Genomic DNA, 21,483 nt, shown 5'->3' with positions numbered 1-21,483 from the left:
AACTCAGCCACAAATTGCCACAAATGTTTTCACTTCTACTCCTAAACAATGATGTGCAAGATTATTTTTATGGGCTGTCAGAAATGTGGAATCATCTCCATTTCTCTGCAGTCAGCTGAGTTAAAAACAGTCAAAAGGGCACTTGAGGTGGGATTTTCCAGGTCCTTCCGAGTCGGGGGATCTTCCAGTCCTGCCCAAAGTAACTTCCCCTTCCCCGTGGCGAGATCCCCCGTGTTGGGACAGACAAGCCATGCAAAACCCTGTAGACTTTGGTGGGACTGGAAGACCTCACTGGTGGCCAACGCAAACCACCTCTGTTGTCTGAAAACACAGTGGGAGGTCTGGAAAATGTGCTAAATCTGTGCTGTATAGACTTTATAGGCTCTTTAGTCATTGTGACTAGATGTTTTCCTGCAAAGTTTGCTATTTTGCCAGAATCTAATACTGTACAGCAGTCAGTTTTTAAAATTTTTTTGTGGAACATGGAACCAGCATTTATTGCCCATCGCTAGTTGCCTTTGGAGGGCAGTTAAGAATCAACCACATTGCTATAGCTCTGGAGTCACATGTACGCCAGACCAGCTAAGGATGACAGATTTCCTTCCCTAAAGGACATGAGTAAACCAGATGGATTTCCCCAACAATGGTTTCATGGTCATCAGTAGATTCTGAATTCCAGATCTTTTGTACCAAATTCAAATTTCACCATCTGCCATGACAGGGTTTGAACCCGATCCCCAGAATGTTAGCTGAGTTTCTGGATTAATAGCCCAGTGATAATGCCACTAGGCCATCATCTCCCACTTTGAATCTGGAGCTGGTAATATCAGGAAAATGTTAGGATTGACAGTTGCGATCAGTAAGAGTGACACAGAGACTTGAAACCTACTTAAAAAACAAACATACCCAAGAGCAGTGTGCTTTAAAGTAACTGTTGTGAAGCAAAATAAACGATTATCACTCCACATGAGTGACACTTTGGTATAAATGATAACCTAATCCTGTTTGTTCATTTATGTCTTTTAAAGAGCTGACGATATGACTCAGCTATGTTGCAGTCTAAACGGGAGCAGTCAGCTGGATAAAGTGTAGGCCCTCAGTGGTAGAGGGGTCCATCTTTGTGAGCAGGACGAGCTGCATTAGCAACTGAGGAGATAGTGTTGTGTGGTCAACATCTCACATAGCACAGCAGCCGCAGTCAGTTTTGCAAATAGAACGCTGCTTTCGTATAAAAGCAAAATGCTGCGGACGCTGGAATCTGAAACAAAAATACAAAATGCTGGAAAATCTCAACAGGTCTGACAGCATCTGTGAAGAGGGAATAGAGCCAACATTTCAAGTCTGAATGACCCTTTGTCAGAGCCCAGGGAGCATCCAGACTTGGCTCTATTCTCTCTCCACAGAATCTGCCAGAAATTTTCCTGTTTTAGCTGCTCCTGTAGGATTAGCCTCAAATTGTGTGTATTTCTTCCTGTAATGGTTCTTTCTCATATATCCCATTGGTCCATCAATCTCAAAGCCCCTTCATGAATAAAGTGCTTATGAGGGAGATCAGCAAAATCCAATTTCCTTTCCTCCTAATGTGCATGACTGCCTTCCAGTGGTAGAGTGGTTGGGTCAAAATGAATCATTACCATGGACGATGGATTTGTTCCACAGCTAAAAGAGGAAGAGTTTAAAGTTTATTTATTAGTGTCACAAGTCAGCTTACATTGACACTGCAATGAAGATCCCCTCGTTGCCATACTCCTGCACCTGTTCGGATACACTGAAGGGGAATTTAGCATGGCCAATGCATCCAACCAGCATGTCTTTTGGACTGGAGGAAACCAGAACACCCAGAATAAACCCATGCAGACACAAAGGGAACATGCAGACTCTGCACAGACAGTGACCCAAATCAGAAATTGAACCCAAGTCCCTGGTACTGTGAAGCAGCAGTGCTAACCACTGTGCCACTGCACTGCCTCTGGAAGAACAACCAATTAAGAATTCTTAATTTGTCAAGTTAACAATTTATTGCAACAATGCTTTGCAGCTGGTGATTAATTCCTAGAACTATGATGCAATTTCTATTGCATGGGCGACATGGTGGCAAGGTGGTTAGCACTGCTGCCTCATAGCACTAGGGATCCAGGCTCGATTCCCAGCTTGGATCACTGTCTGTGTGGAGCTTGCACGTTCTCCCTGTGTCTGCGTGGGTTTCCTCCGGGTGCTCCGGTTTCCTCCCACAGTCGAAAGGTGTGCCAGTGAAGTTGATTGGTTGTGTTAAATTGCCCCTTAATGTCCCAAGATGTATAGATTGGGGGGGATTATTGGGTAAATACGTATATCCCCAGGTAAGCCTGGTTAAGAGTCGGTACAGATTTAATAGGCTGAATGGCCTCCTTCTGCACTGTAAGGATCCTATGATTGTTTTTCTGTTGACGCTGGATTCAAACAGTATTAAGTGGTAATTTTAATAACCCTTATAAGAACATAAGAACATAAGAAATAGGAGCAGGAGTAGGCCATCTAGCCCTTCGAGCCTGCCCCGCCATTCAATAAGATCATGGCTGATCTGTCGTGGCTCAGTTCCACTTTCCCGCCCTCTCCCCATAACCCTTAATCCCCTCTCTTATCAAGAACCCATCAACCCGCTTCTTAAAAATATTTAGCGAGGCAGCCTCCACCACTTCAACGGGCAGAGAATTCCAGAGATTCACCACCCTTTGAGTGAAGAAGTTCCTCCTCAACTCCGTTCTAAACCGCCTCCCCTTTATCTTGAGGCTGTGCCCCCTAGTCCTACTGTCTTTTTTGAGCGGGAAGAGTCTCTCCACCTCTATCCTATCCATCCCATTCATCATCTTATACGTCTCAATGAGATCTCCCCTCATTCTTCTAAACTCTAACGAGTACAAGCCTAGTTTATTCAGCCTCTCCTCATAGCTCAATCCCCTCAACTCCGGTATCAGCCTAGTAAACCTCCTCTGCACTCCCTCCAGGGCCAAAATATCCTTGCGCAGGTGCGGCGCCCAAAACTGCACACAGTACTCCAGCTGCGGCCTCACCAATGCCCTATACAGCTGCAGCAAGACCTCCCTACTTTTATATTCAATCCCCCTCGCTATGAAGGCCAGCATCCCATTCGCCTTCCTGACCACCTGCTGCACCTGCAAGCTGGGTTTTTGCGACTCATGCACAAGGACCCCGAGGTCCCTCTGCACCGTCGCCTGCTGCAGTTTTTCGCCACGTAAGTAATAGTCCTTCCTACCATTCTTCCTACCAAAGTGGACCACCTCACACTTGCCAACATTAAATTCCATTTGCCATTTCCTGGCCCATTCGCCCAGCCTATCTAGATCCTTCTGCAGACTCTCCACACCCTCCGCACAATTTGCCTTTCCCCCAATCTTGGTGTCATCAGCAAATTTCGACACCCTGCACTCGGTTCCCTCCTCCAGATCATCTATATAAATGGTAAATAGCTGAGGCCCCAGCACCGACCCCTGGGGCACCCCACTAGTCACCAACCGCCAATCCGAATAGCACCCATTGACCCCCACTCTCTGCCTCCTATTTGACAACCAATCCTCTATCCACGCTAACACCCTACCCCCAACTCCATGTCCCCTGACCTTCTGCAATAACCTCTTGTGAGGTACCTTGTCAAACGCCTTCTGAAAATCCAGAAAGACCACATCCACCGGCTCTCCTCTATCCACTGCCCTAGACACATCCTCATAGAACTCCAGTAAATTTGTCAGACACGACTTCCCTTTAATGAAACCGTGTTGCGTCCGCCCTATCAAGCAATTCCCTTCAAGATGCCTCGCAATTTCCTCCTTAATGACGGATTCTAACATTTTACATTTATCATTTATCATTTTTTACATTTAACATTCATCAGCTTAGAATTTCCAGAATTTCCATTATTTTCAATAAGACGTGTCTGAACATCACTTTATTTGTTGGTAAATTGATCCTTTTTATTCGTACTAGATTATATTGAGCATCGACAATATTAAGTAATGCACTTGTTTTCTTTCTACGACAGAACATCCTGTCTGGGACAGAGGGCAGAATTTCAGGGCCCAACTGAGATCAGGACTGGAGGTGGATGGGACCCAATCATACTGGCACCGGTCAGTAACTCTGTATCCAGCATCAACTGTTTTTGCAGTGGTAGGTGTGTGACTTTCAGGGCTGTCTGATTCCATGGCTATCTGACCCCCATGGCTACTGACCTCATGGTTATCTGACCCCCATGGCTTTCTGAGCCCCATGTCTACCTGAGCCCCATGGCTAGCTGAGCCCCATGGCTAGCTGAGCCCCATGGCTACCTGACCCCAGGGCTACCTGACCCCATGGCTACTTAACCCCATGGTCATCTGATCCCATGGCTACCTGACGCTATGGCTATCTGACCCCAGGGCTACTCACTTCATGGTTATCTGACCCCATGGCTACCTGACCCCATGAGATTTGTAGCCAACTGGGAACAAAAAGGAGGCCAAGTGGGATTTCCCACTCATCTTCATGCCACAGGAGATAGGTGCCCAGCAGCAGACTGGGGAGGACTGGGGCTGGGGGAAGGAGGATCCATATTATAGGCTGGCCTGAGGCTAAAGGCTGCCTTCTCGAGCGATCCCTACTCACCCATTCCCCCAACTCTGCAGTGTGCCATGATTACTTTTCAGCTTTTTATTTAAACGTTTTAAAAATTGGTGAGAAGGCACCTCCATGTTGAAGCACCCCCTCTATTATTTGCTCTTTACCACAACTCACAGCTCATTTCAAGCTACAAGTCTTTTAACTGGACCTCCAGTTTCAAAAACTTTAGGGTTGGATCAAGGAAAACCCCAAGGTTTTTTACTCTTATGTGAGAGATAAAAGAATGACCAGGGTGAGGTTAGGGCTGGTCAAGGATAGTAGTGGGAAATTGTGCATGGAGTCAGAAGAGATAGGAGAGGCGATGAATGAATAGTTGTCTTCAGTCTTCACCAAGGAAAGGGGCCATGTTTTTGAGGATGAGAGTGTGATACAGGCTGGTAGGTTGGAGGAGGTAGATGTTCTGAGGGAAGATTAGCAACTTTGAAAAACCTGAGGGTTGATAGTCCCCTGGCCCAGATGGGATACATCCTAGGATTCTTTGGGAGGCAAAGGAGGAGATTGCAGAGCTTTTGGCTTTGATCTTTGGGTCCTCACTGTCCATGGGGATAGTGCCAGAGGATTGGAGAGTGGCGAATGTTATTCCTCTGTTCAAAAAAGAAAATAGGAATGACCCTGGTAATTATAGACCGGTCAGTCTTACTTCAGTAGTCCGTAAGTTAATGGAAAAGGTCCTAAGGGATAGGATTTACGACCATTTGGAAAGATGCAGCTTAATCTGGGATAGTCAACACAGATTCGTGAAGGTAAGTCTTGCCTCACAAATTTGATTGAATTCTTTGAGGAGGTGGCTAAGTGTGTAGACAAAGGTAGAGCAGTCGATGTCGTTTGCATGGATTTTAGTAAGTCATTTGATAAGGTTCCCCATGGTAGGCTCATGAAGAAAGTAAGGAGGTGTGGGATAGAGGGAAATTTAGGTGATTGGATAAGTAACTAGCAATCTCATATAAGACAGAGGGTGGTGGTTGATGGAAAATTTTCAGACTGGAGACCAATTACCAGCAGTGTACCACAGTGATCAGTGCTGGGCCCTCTGCTATTTGTGATTTTTATTAATGACTTGGAGGAGGGGATTGAAGGGTGGGTCAGTAAATTCGCTGATGACACCAAAATTGGTGGAGTAGTGGATGAGGTGGAGGGCTGTTGTCGGCTGCAAAGAGACATTGATAGGATGCAGAGCTGGGCTGAAAAATGCAGATGGGGTTTAACCCTGGTAAGTGCGAGGTGATTCATTTTGGTAGGACAAATTCGAATGCGGATTACAGGGTCGGTGGCAGGGTTCTGGGAAATGTGGCGGAACAGAGAGATCTTGGGGTTCACATTCACAGATCTCTGAAGGTTGCCACTCAAGAGGATAGAGCCGTGAAGAAGGCCTATAGCGTGTTAGCGTTTATTAACAGGCGGTTAGAGTTTAAGAGCCGTGGGGTTATACTGCAACTGTACAGGGTCTTGGTGAAGCCACATTTGGAATATTGTGTGCAGTTCTGGTCACCTCGCTATAAGAAGGATGTGGAAGCATTGGAGAGAGTGCAGAGGAGAGGTGGTAAGTTTAGGGAAGACATGCAGTGAAAGTTTTCACACAGAGGATGGTGGGTGACTGGAATGCACTGCCAATGGTGGAAGGTGCTGGAATCAGGCATGTTACCACCATTCAAGGTGTATCTTAATAGACACAGAGGGATAGATACTGCATATTGGCACAGGCTTGGTGGAGTGAAGAGCCTGTTCCTGTGCTGTTTTGTTCTTTGTTCTATTATGGACTGACTCCACTGGGAGAGGTTCTCCAAAATATAGTTGAGCTTAAATTGGAAGGAGGTTTTTTGAGGAGTTTCATTGTAAAAAATGGAATTGAAATTCTAAAACCCTATACATTGTGTCCTTGAAATCATTGCAGATTACATAGACTTTGTGTGAGGAGACAGAAATATTGATGGGTTATAGGGTTAATATTGGCGTTGGGTCATCTGACACATTGTTCATTTGAAAACACTTACCCAAGTCGACAATATATCCTGGTTCCCGTTCTAAATCAGTACTGGAAGATCTGGTCATTTTCTGTTTATGAAAATGATGGAAAATTGACAGATAAATCCTTGTCTTCAGAAAGATAGGCATCTGATCAGTTGATGTGAGTTCTTGAAGCTGGAGGCCCAATCAAAAGATTTGTAGCTTGAAATGAGCTGTGGGTTGTGGTGAAGGGTAAATGGGCCAAATGGACTCCTCCTGCACCATAGGCATTCAATGATTATCTTTTAGCGCTCTATGCTGTTTATTGTTTTGAACTTTACTTACTATTTAAAGATCATTCTATTCTTACTCAACTGATATATTCCCGCCAGAGCAATTAGACCAGTTACACTGTCTTATTGATGTCTCATTTCAGATCAACTAATAGAGCACAAGATTGATTCCGGGATCCTCCTGTTCTTTACTTCCAGAAGATGGAACTAATTCATCTTGTCAGTGTTCAGCACTCTAGGGGGACATGGCCTGCCAAAGCAGTGCAATGTAGGTATGTCTGAAACTCTTCTTCAGTTGGATGGCATGGTGGCACAATGGTTAGCACGGCTGCCTCACAGCACCAGGGACACAGGTTCAATTCCTCGCTTGGGTAACAGTCTGTGTGGAGTCTGCACGTTCTTCCCATTTCTGCATGGATTTCCTCCGGGTGCTCTGGTTTTCTTCCACAGTGCAAAGATGTGCAGGTCATGCATGGTTAAATTGCCCCTTAGGGTTCCTAAATGTCTAGCTTAGATGTATTAGACATGGTAAACGTTTGAGGCTATGGGAAAAGGATGGGGCAAGAGGGTCTGAGTAAAATACTCTGGCAGAGAGAGAGAGAGTCAGTGCAGACTCAATGGGTTGAATGGCCTCTTCTGCATTGTAGAGATTCTATATTAAATGGTCTATGATATTCTGTCACATCACAATTATCAATTCATTAAGACAATTTGAGTCAACACTCCCAATTGTTCACTGAACACAAGAACCAGAAACTCAATACAAATGAAATGCATTAGTCTTTCAGTTCAGAACACTGTTCAATATCCCGATTTTAAAACTCTTCATTGTTTTATATAAAGTGACAGTAGCGACACCCAACCTAGTATAGTGAGTAAATGCTGAAAAGTTTTGTATTTTGGGTTGGGACACATCCTGCAATATCTACTGAACAAATAGTTAATGTGGCACACCAAATGCAAGAGTTTCTGTCCGCGCTCATCCCCAAGACTGGACAATACCCCCCAAGGTCAATGGACCTTTGCGTGGTCCTGTTTGGCCCGTCTGACTCTCATGACGGGCGGGACGGGAAAATTTCGCCCTCAGTATACAAGAATACAATTATATTTTGACGGAATATACAATGCGGTGGTAAATTTTGGTTTGGGCATAGGAAACTTTACAACAAAGCTAAACTTTTAATGGGAACAAACAAGATCAGGCAATATAGATATTCATATCAGAAGCTGTCTAGACTTCCCTGTGCTAAATGTCAGTAGATTCTCTTTTCTTAAAAAACACAAACATTTGCCATGTTATTTGTACACAAGCCTTGATTATGAACTGTGTTAGACAAAGCAGAGCTTTGGGAGCAGGGGGGACATTTCACTTTGCTGTAATAAATGACAGAAGGAACAATGGCTACAAAGTCCCTTACATGATGAATTAACTCAATGGGGTATACAGATTGATTATCCATGCAGTGGGTACTTAGTTTTGTGCCTAACTAGATGACAAACTAGGTCAGTATCAAATATAAAGTTTATTTATTGGTGACGCAAGTAGGCCTACATTAACACTACAATGAAGTTACTGTGAAAATGCCCTAGTCATCACCTCGTCACCACACTCAGGTACCCTGAGAGAGAATTTTGCATGGACAATGCACCTAACCAGCATGTCTATCGGACTGTGGGAGGGAACTGGAGCACCCGGAGGAAAACCATGTCGACATAGGGAGAACATACAAACTCAACACAGACAGTGACCCAAGCCGGGAATTGAACCAAGGTCCCTGGTGCTAGGAGGTAGCAGTGCTAATCACTGTGTCACCATGCCACCCCAAGGCAGGGAAATGAAAAATCTATAAGGGGGAGCCTAATATTGAAATGCAAATTCTGCTGATGCATACTTAAATTGAAAGATAGCTGGTGTCATTTTCTGCTTATTATTTGGCAAATATTTGGCTTTTTAATGTATATCTATTTTCTCCTCTCCCTTTGCAAAAGTAAAAATGAAATGTGAAAAGACTTAGGGCATCATAATTCCAATTGCTTAACGATCTGAAAGCTAGAGGCATTACTTGGTGCAGCGCTGAACAATATAAACCAGGAGGATCCCGGAATCAATCTTGTGCTCTATTAGTTGATCTGAAATGAGACATCAAAAAGACAGTGTAACTGGTCTAATTGCTCTGGCGGGAATATATCAGTTGAGTAAGAATAGAATGGCCTTTAAATAGTAAGTAAAGTTCAAAACAATAAACCGCATATAGTGCTAAAAGATAATCATAGCATCCCTACAGTGCAGAAGGAGTCCATTTAGCCCATTGAGTCTGCACCAATAAAAGTCCCCCCAGGCCCCTATCCCCGTAATCCCATGCATTCTCCCTGCTAATCATCCCGACACTAAGGAGCAATTTAGCACAGCCAATCCACTTCACCTTTTGGGTGACCGTCCAGGTGGAGTTTGCACGATTTTCCCCATGTGTGCGTGGGTTTCCTCCAGTTTTCTCCCACAGTCAGAAAGACGAGCAGGTTAGATGCATTGGCCATGCTAAATTCTCCCTCAGCGTACTTGAACAGGCACTGAAGTGTGCCAACTAGGGGATTTTCACAGCACTTCATTACGGTGTTAATGTAAGCCTGCTTGTGACACTAATAAATAAACTACATACATCACCACTAAGTGATATCTCTTACCCTCCAGCTATATCGCACAGGGTGCATACATTGCATTAGGGTTTATGAAAGGTGACCGTGAACAGAGCTCTGGATTGAAGTTCCTTGGGAATGAAATATTCAGCAACCTCAATCCCTAAATGGTCAATACAGGCAGGAAGGGCCAAATGGCCTACTCCTGCTGCTATGTTTCTATGTCTCCTGGTAGAATATTGGATGCAGAAATTAGCTGATACTCTAACTGGGGAAAATGCTATCTTCAACATAGCTTTTTTTCTATGCTGGGTTGCCAGGCAACACAATGAAGTAAAACGTCTATCATTATCCTAGTCAGGAAATTCACCAACATTGTGCTTCTGTTCTTATATCTGTCTAGCCAAAAACAATTGATCTGAGGCTTTAACAGCTGCAAAATAATATAAAACAGCCCGCCACAACAGGCATGTATTGTTCCTGGTGGGGGAGGGACATCAAGGTATCCACTATATTTGCATGAGTATCCTCTGGCTTTCTCCCACAGTCTGAAAGACGTGCTGGTTAGATGCATTGGCCATGCAAAATTCTCCCTCAGTGTACTCGAACAGTCGCCGGAGTGTGGCAACTAGAGGATTTGCACACCAAGTTCATTGCAGTGTTAACGTAAGCCTACTTGTGACACTGATAAATGAACTTAAACTAGATACATCACCACGAACTGATATCACATACCTCCAGCTATATCGCATAGGGAGGAGGAGGAAGAAGTTGAACACTTAATTAAAACTCCCACAGTGCAGCTCAGAGCCGGATTTAGAAGTTGGATTTGGTGCATGTGTTTTCCAGGGTTCAGCATTTAAAAGACAGCAAACTTTGATTCCCTTCCACAAGTGTCTTTCACTGCACTCCTCGTGGGCTAGAGTCAGTCGGAGTGCTTCCAGGGGCACTCAAAAAAAACCAAGACCACCTTCCTGCTGCGACTGCCTTCTTCTTCTCCCACTTGCCCTTCTCCAGGATGGTGGTGGGGGACCTTCAGAGGCAACACTCCAAACCAAATTTAAGTATTGCGTAGAAAAACATGGGTTGATAAATAGCAACGGGCATTAATTTATTCCAGGCAAGTTATGTTAGATTGAATTGAGCTACTTTTCAAAGCATTGGAGAGGAAGGATGAAGTCAGTTTGATTGATTTTGTGTAAAAAAGACTTTCAGAAAGAGTCTAATAAGGCCACATAATAAAAATGGTAGCAAAATGGAACCCCATGGGATTACATACACTTAAGAACCGGAGATGAGATGAGGGGATTTTCTTTTACTCAAATTGTTATAATCTGGAACACAATGCCTGAAGGTCACATGGGAGCAGATTCAACAGTAACTTTGAAAAGTGAATTAGATTATATTTTAAGGAGGATATTTTGCATGACTATGGGTGAAGATGAGGGGAGTGAGACTAATTGGAAAGCTCTTTAAAAAAGAGCAAGCACAGGTACACTAGGGCAAATTGCATCCTTCAGGGCTGTATCATTCTAATATTTTGTGGGTGGCACTGTGGCACAGTGGTAGCACTGCTGCCTCACAGCACCAGGGGCCCAGGTTCAATTCTGGCTTTGGATCACTGTCTGTGTGGAGTTTGCACATTCTCCCTGTGTCTGTGTGGGTTTCCTCTGGGTGCTCTGGTTTCCTCCTGCAGTCCAAAGATGTGTAGGTTAGGTTGATACACCGTGCTAAATTAACCCTAGTGTCAGGTGGATTAGCAGGGTAAATATGTGGAGTTACGGGATTAAGGCCTGGGTGGGATTGTGATCGGTGCAGACTCGATGGGCTGAATGGCCTCCTTCTGCACTGCGGGAATTCTATGATTTTATGCTTCTGTTATAGCATGGTTTAGGAATCAAACTGTGGACTACAGGCTCATGGCAGCTAAAGATTCACCGCTGACAGTGTGATGGCAATGGATAATGCAGATTAAACTAGAGCTTATAGCTGGAACAAAGGCTTTAAGGTAAAATGAAGTAAGGCAGGAGAGGGATTAGAAAATAAAAGATAGGGATTTTGAGGTCAATTCACTCAGGGCAAGGAGCCAACGGAGGACAGCAAAAGCAAGGGAGATGGACGCTTAAGACTCACCAAGGACAGCATGTAAGTAGCAGAGTTCCAGATACATTTTGAGTTATGAAGGGAAGAGTCCAGGATGCCAATGAAGAGAACCTTCAGGTGATGAAAAGATGGATTTTGGAAAACAATTTGGATGAGGCAGAGATGTTGATTGGGAATATTACATATAAACATAGAGAATAGGCACAGGAGGAGCCCACTCAGCATTTCAAGCCTGCTCTGCCATTCATTATCATCATAGCTGATCATCCAACTCAACAATCTGACCCCACCTTCCTCCATATCCTTTGAACCCCTACATCTCAAGTGCTATATCCAACTGCTTCTCGAGAACAATCAAAGTTTTGCCCGCTGGCACAGTGGTTAGGGACCCGGGTTCGATTCTTGCCTTGGGTCACTGTCTATGCAGAATCTGCACGTTCTCCCTGTGTCTGCGTCGGTTTCCTCTGGGTGCTCCGGTTTTTTCCCACAGTCCGAAAGACATGCTGGTGAGGTGCATTGGTTGTGCAAAATTCTCCCTCAGTGTACCCAAACCAGCGCCAAGTGTGGCGACTAGGGGATTTTCACAGTAACTTCATTGCAGTGTTAATGTAAGCTTACTTGCAACACTAATAAATAAACTTAAAAACAACTACTTTCTGTGGTAGTGAATTCCATAGACTCACCACTTTCTGGGTGAAGAAATTTCTCCTCATCTTTGACCTAAACTGTCCACCCTGTATTCTCAGGCTGTAACCCCTGGTTCTGGACACCCCTGCCATTGGGAACATTCTTCTTGCATCTACCCTGTCTAGTCCTGTTGGAATGTTATAGGTTTCTATGAGATCCTCCCTTATTCTTCTGAGCTCCAGCAAATACAATCCCAACTGATTCAATCCCTCCTCATATGTTAGTCCCGCCATCCAAGGAATCATTCTGGTAAACCTTCTCTGCATTCCCTCGGGAGGTAGAATATCATTCCTCAGATAAGGAGGCCAAAACTACACAAAACTTTCCAGGTGTGGCCTCACCAAAGCCCTGTATAATTGTTACTCGGTGGAAATAGGCAGTCATGATAAATGGTCCAGATGTGGCATTTGAAGCTCAGCTCAATATCGGCTAATTAGAATACTAAAGACATTATACAGCCAGGCTTGGTCTGAACAAGCAACCTGAATAATGAATGGGACTGGTGCCAAGTTTGTGATGGGAGCCAAGCAGAATGGGTTCAGCCTTTGCCAGTGTCAAACCAGAGAAAGCTCTGACATAATATATTGTGCTTTGATATTGGACAGGCAGCAAGACAGCAAGTGCAATTGAAGGTGGAAACAAGGGAAGAAAGTTAGCTGTCAGCTATTTCTAATTTGGTCTTGTTAACTGGAACAAGGTGGGGTCTTGATCCAATCCACCTTGAAAATAGATATTCGTACTTGTGAAGCTTTCCTTTCGCCATCATTATACAGTACTCTTAATAGCCAATTCATCTTAAATTCTACTTCCGAGACAGCGCAAGGAGTCCCTCAGGTCTATCAAATTAGCAGTTAGTGAAGATAAATTGGTGTGTCCTACTGCGAAAAAATGTGATGTAAACTGTCAAATGCAGCACTGGACAAAATAAACATGTGTACAAGGATACTGACCATATACTTTTCCCATTATAGCTATTTTATAGTTATTAATTAACCACCCAAAGTGTACATCACCACCGCCATCAAATTGATCAGTTGCAATATTCCAGGATAAAATACTTCCTTCTGAGAATAGACACTTCTGTTTAATTAGAATTAAAATTATTTAACAATTCTTGCACTGAAATCTGATGAACATTTGGGCTTTGGAACGAAAGAGTCAACAAATGATCGGACTGGGGCGAAACATAGACAGATTTTAAAATCCTTAACATTTTTAAATTGGTTCTGAAGCTATGGCTGGCTTGCCGCATATCACTTCTGGGCACTATTGTCCCTCAGGATCATTAATTATATCATGCATCTTCAATTAAGACTAAGGTTAAGTTTTGAGTTTATATTATAATTAAATGGATTGAAATTAGGAAGACACTTTGTTCTTCGAAAATTTGGGGGTTTGTTTTATTCATAGAAATCCAGATTTGAATACTGCATGAGGTAGTGGAGTCAGTACAGTGTCGACTCGTTTAAAGTTAACTACAGGTCCCCTGTTTTGAAAAATCTATTCTGAAATCCCCACTTATATAGTGAAGTGCTTAATGGAATAAGGGCATTGAATCCCAACAGAAGAAATCCCTTAAGTGAAGCTCTAAATCAATTCCTTTGATGCCCTTAAGATTAATTGAGGAAAATGATTTTTTCAGCATTTAATGTAATTAATGTATTTTCTCATTTTATATGGCATGATTGCCAGTCACAGATAGCTAGCATCATTGCTAATGATCTTCGTAAGTGGCAAAAACACATTCTTGATACAGCACCACTACTGATATTTCACAGAAGTACCAAAAGCACACCAAATAAAGTAGCGATTAGCAGGGTTGACCAAGAACGGCAATTATAACTCGTTTTTCTATTACTTTTGGTGTAAATTATTTTTTAACGTAGGATTTGTTATTACGAAGAACCAAGCATATTCTCCTTTTGCTCTTAATATAGTAGCTGCTTAACTCAGTTGTACGAGCCAAAAAATTGTGGGGTCCAAGTCCCATTGCAAATTATCTAAATTGACAGCCTGCATATGCAACACTGACGGAGTGCGGTACTGTTGCAGATGCTACCTATTCAGGTGGATGTAACTGTTTGAAAAGCAAACAGGTCTGCTTGTGACTTAGGCAACATTGCTCTTTCAGCCAATACATCAAAAACTGCTTGGTCTGGGCATTCATTTCTTTATCGTTTGTGGGGTCTTGCTGTGCATTATTTGCTCTTTGTTGTTACCTTCCTATTCACATGGATGACAGTCCAGAAAATATTCTACCGGTAACAAACTAATTTTGGGATATTCTAAAGTATGATAAGGTGCTAAATAACACTTTCTTTCTGTGCTACCAGGTGGCACAGTAGCACAATGGTTAGCACTGCTGCTTCACAGCGCCAGGGACCTAGATTTCTAGGTTCGATTCTCGGCTTGGGTTACTGTCTGTGTGGAGTCTGCATGTTCCCCCCATGTCTGCATGGGTTTCCTCCGGGTGCTCCAGTTTCCTCCCATTCTGAAAGATGTGCTGGTTAGGTGCATTGACCCAAACAGGCACCAGACTGTGACGACTAGGGGAATTTCACAGTAACTTCATTGCAGTGTTAATGTATCCTTACTTGTGACTAATAAATAAATATTTTCTGAGGTCATAGCTAACATGGTCTGTGGAGCTTTGCGCAAACGGCCCCAACAATTGAAGTGAAAAGTAGACGACTGTCCCCTATCGCAGCAGTGACATTTCTGTCTTCCACAATGCCTATCATTATGGCTTCTGTTAATGAGATTGCACAATTGATGCTGAATTATGAACAGTTTATGCAGTAAACCTGTTTTCACTGGGAGCCAGATTGTTACTGTCAAGACTCATTTGGATTAAAATATAGAACAGCTGTCATTGATAGGGGACTTTCATTCCAACTGTTGGGTTGAATCTGAGACTAGTAGTGTTAAAACACAATACAGCTTCTAATCAGGACAATTATATCAACTTGGATGTACAGTACTGTACAATACAATCACAGCCAGCGACTATTGCCTGCCATCTGGACATTACTTTGTTACATTAACAACAATTTTACATGCAAACATACGAACAAACCAAGACACGAAATATGTACACATTGATACAAGTGCTAAATATTTGGAAATCCAGTGCAAGGAAATGCATATTTTTATCCATTGTCTGCATTCGAAACAATGTCATTGGCTAGATAAGCAACAAGTCACTTCCCATCAGTTAAAGAAATTGAGTTTTGCCACGTGACCTACCTTGAATACCTTCGGTCAGTTTCACAGCATCTTCTGCAGATAATCAAGATGCCAGAAAGTAGGACCAAAGTCCCACCAATGAAGACAGATACAAGGACAAGCAGCAGGACATAACCATCCTGGACACTCGGATCTTTGGGAATAGCCTGTCACAAAGCAAAACGCTGCGATCAATTAAAAAGCCAAATCTTTGCCAATCGAAAAATGATTGATTATTTTTAAACAGTGAGGAGGCGTGAGGGGTGGTGGGAAAGGGGGGAGGTGGTGGTGGTGATTGGTAGCAAGATAAATGTACACATGACCCGACACAAATGCTTGAATGCTGGGGAATTAGAAATGGGAAAATTCAGAAGTATTGTGTTAATTAGAACAAAGCCAAATACTGCGGATGCTGGAATCTGAAACAAAAACCAAAAATGCTGGAAAACTTCAGCAGATCTGAGAGCATCTGTGGAGGGAGAATTGAGCCAACATTTCAAGTTTGGATATCAAAACGTTAGCTCTATTTTTGTTCCACAAATGCTGTCAGACCTGCTGAGATTTTCCAGCAGTTTCTGATTTTGTCAAGTAGAACATTACCTGGAGTACAGAAGGAATTAGTTAGGAGTACTGTCTAACATCCAATCTCTCTCATGCTGAATGCTTCTAATAATTCAAAGTTACTTGTTGAGCAGGCATGGTGGCACAGTGGTTAGCACTGCTGCCTCACAGCATCGGGGACCTGGGTTCGATTCCTGGCTTGGGTCACTGTCTGTGTGGAGTTTGCATGTTCTCCCTGTGCCTGCATGGGTTTCTTCTGGGTGCTCTTGTTTCCTCCCACAGTCCAAAGATGTGCAAGTTAGGTTGATTGGCCATGCTAAATTGCCCCTTTGGGTCAGAGGGTCTAGCTAGGATAAATGCGTGGGGTTATGGGGATAGGGCCTGGGTGGGCTTGTGGTTGGTGCAGACCTGATGGGCTGAATGGCCTCCTTCTGCACTGTACGGATTCTATGATTCATAAATTTGAATGATCAAATCATTTGAATTAAACTGTGTACATAACATATCAAAGTGGGAACTTGGGACTTAAAAGAAACTGAGTCATCAAAAACTTGAATTAAGAAGAGACTGTTGGATCTAGACTATCATTGGCATTATGATCAAACTCCAGGGTTTGGTTACTTGAGTTATTTCATATTTATCAGTGCCATTGAAAATGTAGTTGATTTTATCCTACAGTACAAATACTATTCTTAGCTTGCCTGATACTACTAAAAAATGTGTCACTGTAGCTGGTGGGGAAAAAACATTTAAATGTCACAATTACAGCCTTGTTGAGTTTAACATACTTTCAGAATCAGAGTATAAATAGTGGTGTGACATTTAGCTAACACTCTTGTTCCTGATGTTACGCAGTGGGATATTTGTGAATGTACGCTGAAGTGTTTGTCTGAAATCCTGTTCAAGTAACGCATTTAATGCCTCCACTAAAAGAACAAGAGGAGTTTCAGGTAAGTATGTCTTGTACAGGCCTTTCCACCATGGGAGTAACACCAGAAGCCATGTGTTGAAAAGGATAGCCCAGAATAGCTAAACTTCAGAACCAGTGCTAAAATAACTCTGCTGAACCGACACCTTATTTTGCCCTTGGGGTGTGATCTGATGCAAGACTTTCTTGTAACGTGTTACACTGTGGAATTATCACTACTTTATTAATACGATCGCATGCAAAGTTAATGAATAAATTAATCATGTGATTGTAGAAATTTATCCCGCAGCTGGAGGATGCAAACAGCACAATTGGGTTAATGCATCAGCAGCGCAAAGCAGAAAGGAAATAACTTTATTGAGTTATGTAGACCAAATTTCAAACTAAATAATTAGGCAACTGAACTGCTATATTAAAGTTTGTGAAATTATAATGTACTGAGTCAACCATAATTGGTGCTGACAATATGCTTATCATCAGCATTAATACTTGAATTTATCCACTCTTCTTGTTCTTGAGAAGGGAAATTAGTGTATTTCCTGTAAGTAGAATTGAAACGGATTCAGCATCTGGTGTGATGGAACATTTGCAATCATTCACTGAAGTGTATTTTTGGAAAAATATGTTTGTGCAGTATATGGTCTTCATGAAGGCATGAAAGTCCAATTTTCCGGCAAAGATCACATGAGAAAATGTACCAAGAAACTAAGAAGCAGCGTTCTCAGACGGTGTCAGTGGCAAGTGCTGATACCAGTGGAATAGTAATGACCCCAACCAGGCCCATGAGGTGGGTCTCTTAGAGTACGAGCTCCCTGATTGATTTCCTGCCCAATCAGGGAGTCTCACCTGTGTAGATAATGAGGGGTGTCACATCTACTCACACTCCATATTCTGAATTTGTACCTGAAACACTCTTAGTTGTGGAGATAAGTTTGTAAATAAAAGGAATCTGGTGAAGAGACAATGGCCTCTTGAGGAATACACTCTGGTCCTGGCCACAGAACAGACTAAAGTTACACAAATAATCATTGGCCTGATGCCCAAAACCACCCAGCAGGAGAACTTCAAACATCTACCCAATTAGGACAGTGTCAGTAACAAACTATAATTGGTTTGTCCAAATTAAAATTCTAAAGATGTTTTTAAAGCTTGTGTTGATAAAGATGCACACTGGTGGAAGAAGCTTCTAACAAACTGTTGTTCCACACAGCAAACCCAAACATGAACAAGCAGTCCAGTGCGTCCCTGGTGATTTTGTGTAATCTGAATTATGCAGGACAAGTTTCTCATCTGTGTAAGTAAATTCATCCAAGGACCTCAATGCTGTTAAAAGCCAAATAATATAAAAGCAAAATACTGCAGATACTGGAATCTGAAACAAAAACAGAAAATGCTGGAAAATCTCGAGCAAGTCTGACAGCATCTGTGGAGTGAGAATAGAGCCAATGTTTTGAGTCTAGGTGGCCTTTTGACAGTGTCTTAATCTAAGACTAAGTCAGAGACTAAAGCTCTGACAAAGGGTCATCTAGACTTGAAACATTGGCTCTATTCTCTCCCCACAGATGCTGTCAGACCTGCTGAGATTTTCCAGTTTTTGCTTTAAAAGCCAAATAATATCAGGTAGAAAATGAGGAATAGCCTCTTTAACTATTTTTCAAATTATTATAAAGTTAATTTTAGCTAACAACAAAATCTAGTAAAATGTCTTATTATTTTATATACTTGGATTATTGGGATCATTGCTGAATTCTGTATTTCTGTTAAAGCATAAGCAAACCTACAAAGCACTCCTTAACATCTTTTAATCCTTCCGTCCACATTTTAACACAGAAATCATTGATAAGTTCATATTTCTGCACCAATTAAGTGTTCTACCATTACAGTAAGGAAAACTTAAACATTATAATTAGTGATTAAGCAAACTACAGGGAGACCCAGAACTTCAGACACATGATAAGTTGAACACCTCCTCAAATTCCTTCAGGCTTTTAACCTATTTGAGAACTGGAAGAAGAGACTGTCATGCAAAGACACACAAGTTGTGAGGTCGGCCTCCTATTATGTCCTGGATTATGTCCTGAAGGGGGCACTGTTTTGCACATTTTCCAGCAGTAGCTCAAATGTCTTGCAGAAATTTTTGTTAGCGGGCATTAACATTCTTAGGCTTGACAGTTCGACAACAAAACTAAACATTGAGCCTTATACAAGCTCAGCAGTTCAGGAGATCGTTATTAACACTGCATAAATTACTTCCCCAATAGGGAAAGGTGGCACAGTGCTTAGCACTGCCTCCTCCACAGCGCCAGGGATACGGGTTCAATTCTGGCCTCGGGTCACTGTCTGCGCAGACTCTGCATGTTCTCCCTGTGTCAGTGTGGTTTTCCTCTGGGTGCTCCTGTTTCCTCCCACAGACTGAAAGACATGCTGGTTAGGTGCATTGGCCATGCTAAATTCTCCCTCAGTGTAACCAATCAGGTGCCAGAGTGTGGCAAGTAGGGGATTTTCACAGTAACTTCCTTGCAGTGTTAATGTAAGCCTTCTGTGACACAAATAAATAAATTTTAAAACTCTAAAGTCAAGCTGTCTTTGTCTCCAGATGTGCATCACCCATTTTTTTCAGAAAGCTTGTGTGTCCCATTCACTTTCTACATACATATATTTGGCCATTTGTGAGCTGGCACAAGAATAAAATCACCTTTAAATGCTGGATCGACCTAAAAGCCCAACTAGTGATGATTTAGGGGCAGCATGGTTGTGCAGTGGTTAGCACTTCTGCCTCACAGTGCCAGGGACACGAGTTCAACTCCAGCCTTGGGTTATTGTCTGTGTGCAGTCTGTACGTTCTCCTCATGTCTGCTTGGGTTTCCTCTGGATGCTCTGGTTTCTTCCCACAGTCCAAAGGTGTGCAGGTTAGGTGGATTAACCATGCTAAATTGCCCCTTAGTGGGGTACATATGTGGGACCTGGGTGGGATGCTTTGTTGGAGAGACGGTGCAGACTCAATAAGACCATAAGACATAGGAGCAGAATGGGCCATTTGGCCCATCGAGTCTGCTCCACCATTCAATCATGGCTGATATTTTTCTTGTCCCCATTCTTCTGCCTTTTCCCCATAACTCCTGACCCCCTTATTAATCAAGAACGTATCTATCTCTGTCTCAAAGACACTCAACGACCTGGCCTCCACAGCCTTCTGTGGCAAAGAGTTCCACAGATTGACCATTCTCTCTGGCTGAAGAAATTACTCCTCATCTGTTTTAAAGGATCATCCCTTTAGCCTGAGGTTGTGCCCTCTGGCTCTAGTTTTCCCTACTAGTGGAAGCAGCCTCTCCATGTCCACTCTATCCAAACCTCGCAGTATCGTGTAAATTTCAATAAGATCCCCCCCCATCCTCCTAAACTCCAAAGAGTACAGGTCCAGAGTCCTCAACGTTCCTCATATGACAAGCTCTTCATTCCAGGGGTCATTCTTGTGAATCTCCTCTGGACCCTTTCCAAGGCCAGCACATCCTTCCTTAGATATGAGGCCCAAAACTGCTCACAATTCTTCAAATGGGGTCTGACCAGACCCTTATACAGCCTCAGAAGTACATTCCTGCTATTGTATTCGCGCTCTCTCAACACGAATGCTAACAATGCATTTGCCTTCCTAACTGCTGACTGAACCTGCACGTTAACCTTAAGAGAATCTTGAGCAATGACTCCCAAGTCCCTTTGTTTTTCTGATTTCCTAAGCATTTTCCCATTTAGAAAATAGTCTTTGCCTCTATTCCTCCTTCCAAAGTGCATAACTTCACATTTTTCCACATTGTATTCAATCTGCCACTTCTTTGCTCACTCTCCTAACCTGTCCAAGTTCGACTGTGGTCCCCCTGCTTCTTCAAAACTACTTATCCCTCTATATACCTTTGTATCATCTGCAAACTTAGCAATAGTGCCTTCAGTTCGTTCCTTCAAATTGTTAATGTATATTGTGAAAAGTTGTGGTCCCAGCACTGACCCGAGGCACACCACTAGTCACCGGCTTTATCCCCACTCTCTGCCTTCTGCCAGTCAGCCAATCCATGTCAGGATCTTACTCCTAACACCATGGGTCCTTAACTTATTTGTCTCCAATGTGGCACCTTGTCAAAGGCCTTCTGGAAATCTAAGTAAATCACATTCACTGGTTCTCCTTTATCTAGCTTCCTTGTTATCTCCTCAAAAAACCCTAACAGATTTGTCAGACATGTCCTCCCCTTTACAAAGCCATGCTGTTTTGGTCCTACTTTATCACGCACTTCCTCTCTGTGATCTCATCTTTAATAATGGACTCTAAAATATTGCCAATGACGGAAGTCAGGCTAACCGGCCTATAATTTCCCATCTGCTGCCTCCCTCCCTTCTTAAACAGCGGTGTTACATTAGCTACTTTCCAGTCCTCTGGTATCCTCCCTGCCTCCAGTGATTCCTGAA

The 21,483-nt window shown here is 42.9% G+C and overlaps 1 protein-coding gene across 6 annotated transcripts in view; it reads right to left on the bottom strand.

The window, feature by feature from the left end:
- The window catches only part of cbarpb (CACN subunit beta associated regulatory protein b), a 201,861-nt gene that overhangs the window by 124,575 nt on the left and 55,803 nt on the right, over positions 1-21,483 (bottom strand). For all 6 annotated transcript variants that reach the window (XM_080212988.1, XM_080212985.1, XM_080212986.1 and 3 more), the window contains one exon: positions 15,561-15,706. In XM_080212988.1, coding sequence (XP_080069114.1) covers positions 15,561-15,706 — 146 coding nt within the window. The remainder of the gene's footprint in view (positions 1-15,560; positions 15,707-21,483) is intronic.

Source organism: Carcharhinus amblyrhynchos, chromosome 26 (assembly GCF_965287045.1).
Source record: "Carcharhinus amblyrhynchos chromosome 26, sCarAmb.v2.hapA, whole genome shotgun sequence".
NCBI classification, from domain to species: domain Eukaryota; kingdom Metazoa; phylum Chordata; class Chondrichthyes; order Carcharhiniformes; family Carcharhinidae; genus Carcharhinus; species Carcharhinus amblyrhynchos.
This window is presented reverse-complemented; position numbering and strand designations above follow the sequence as displayed.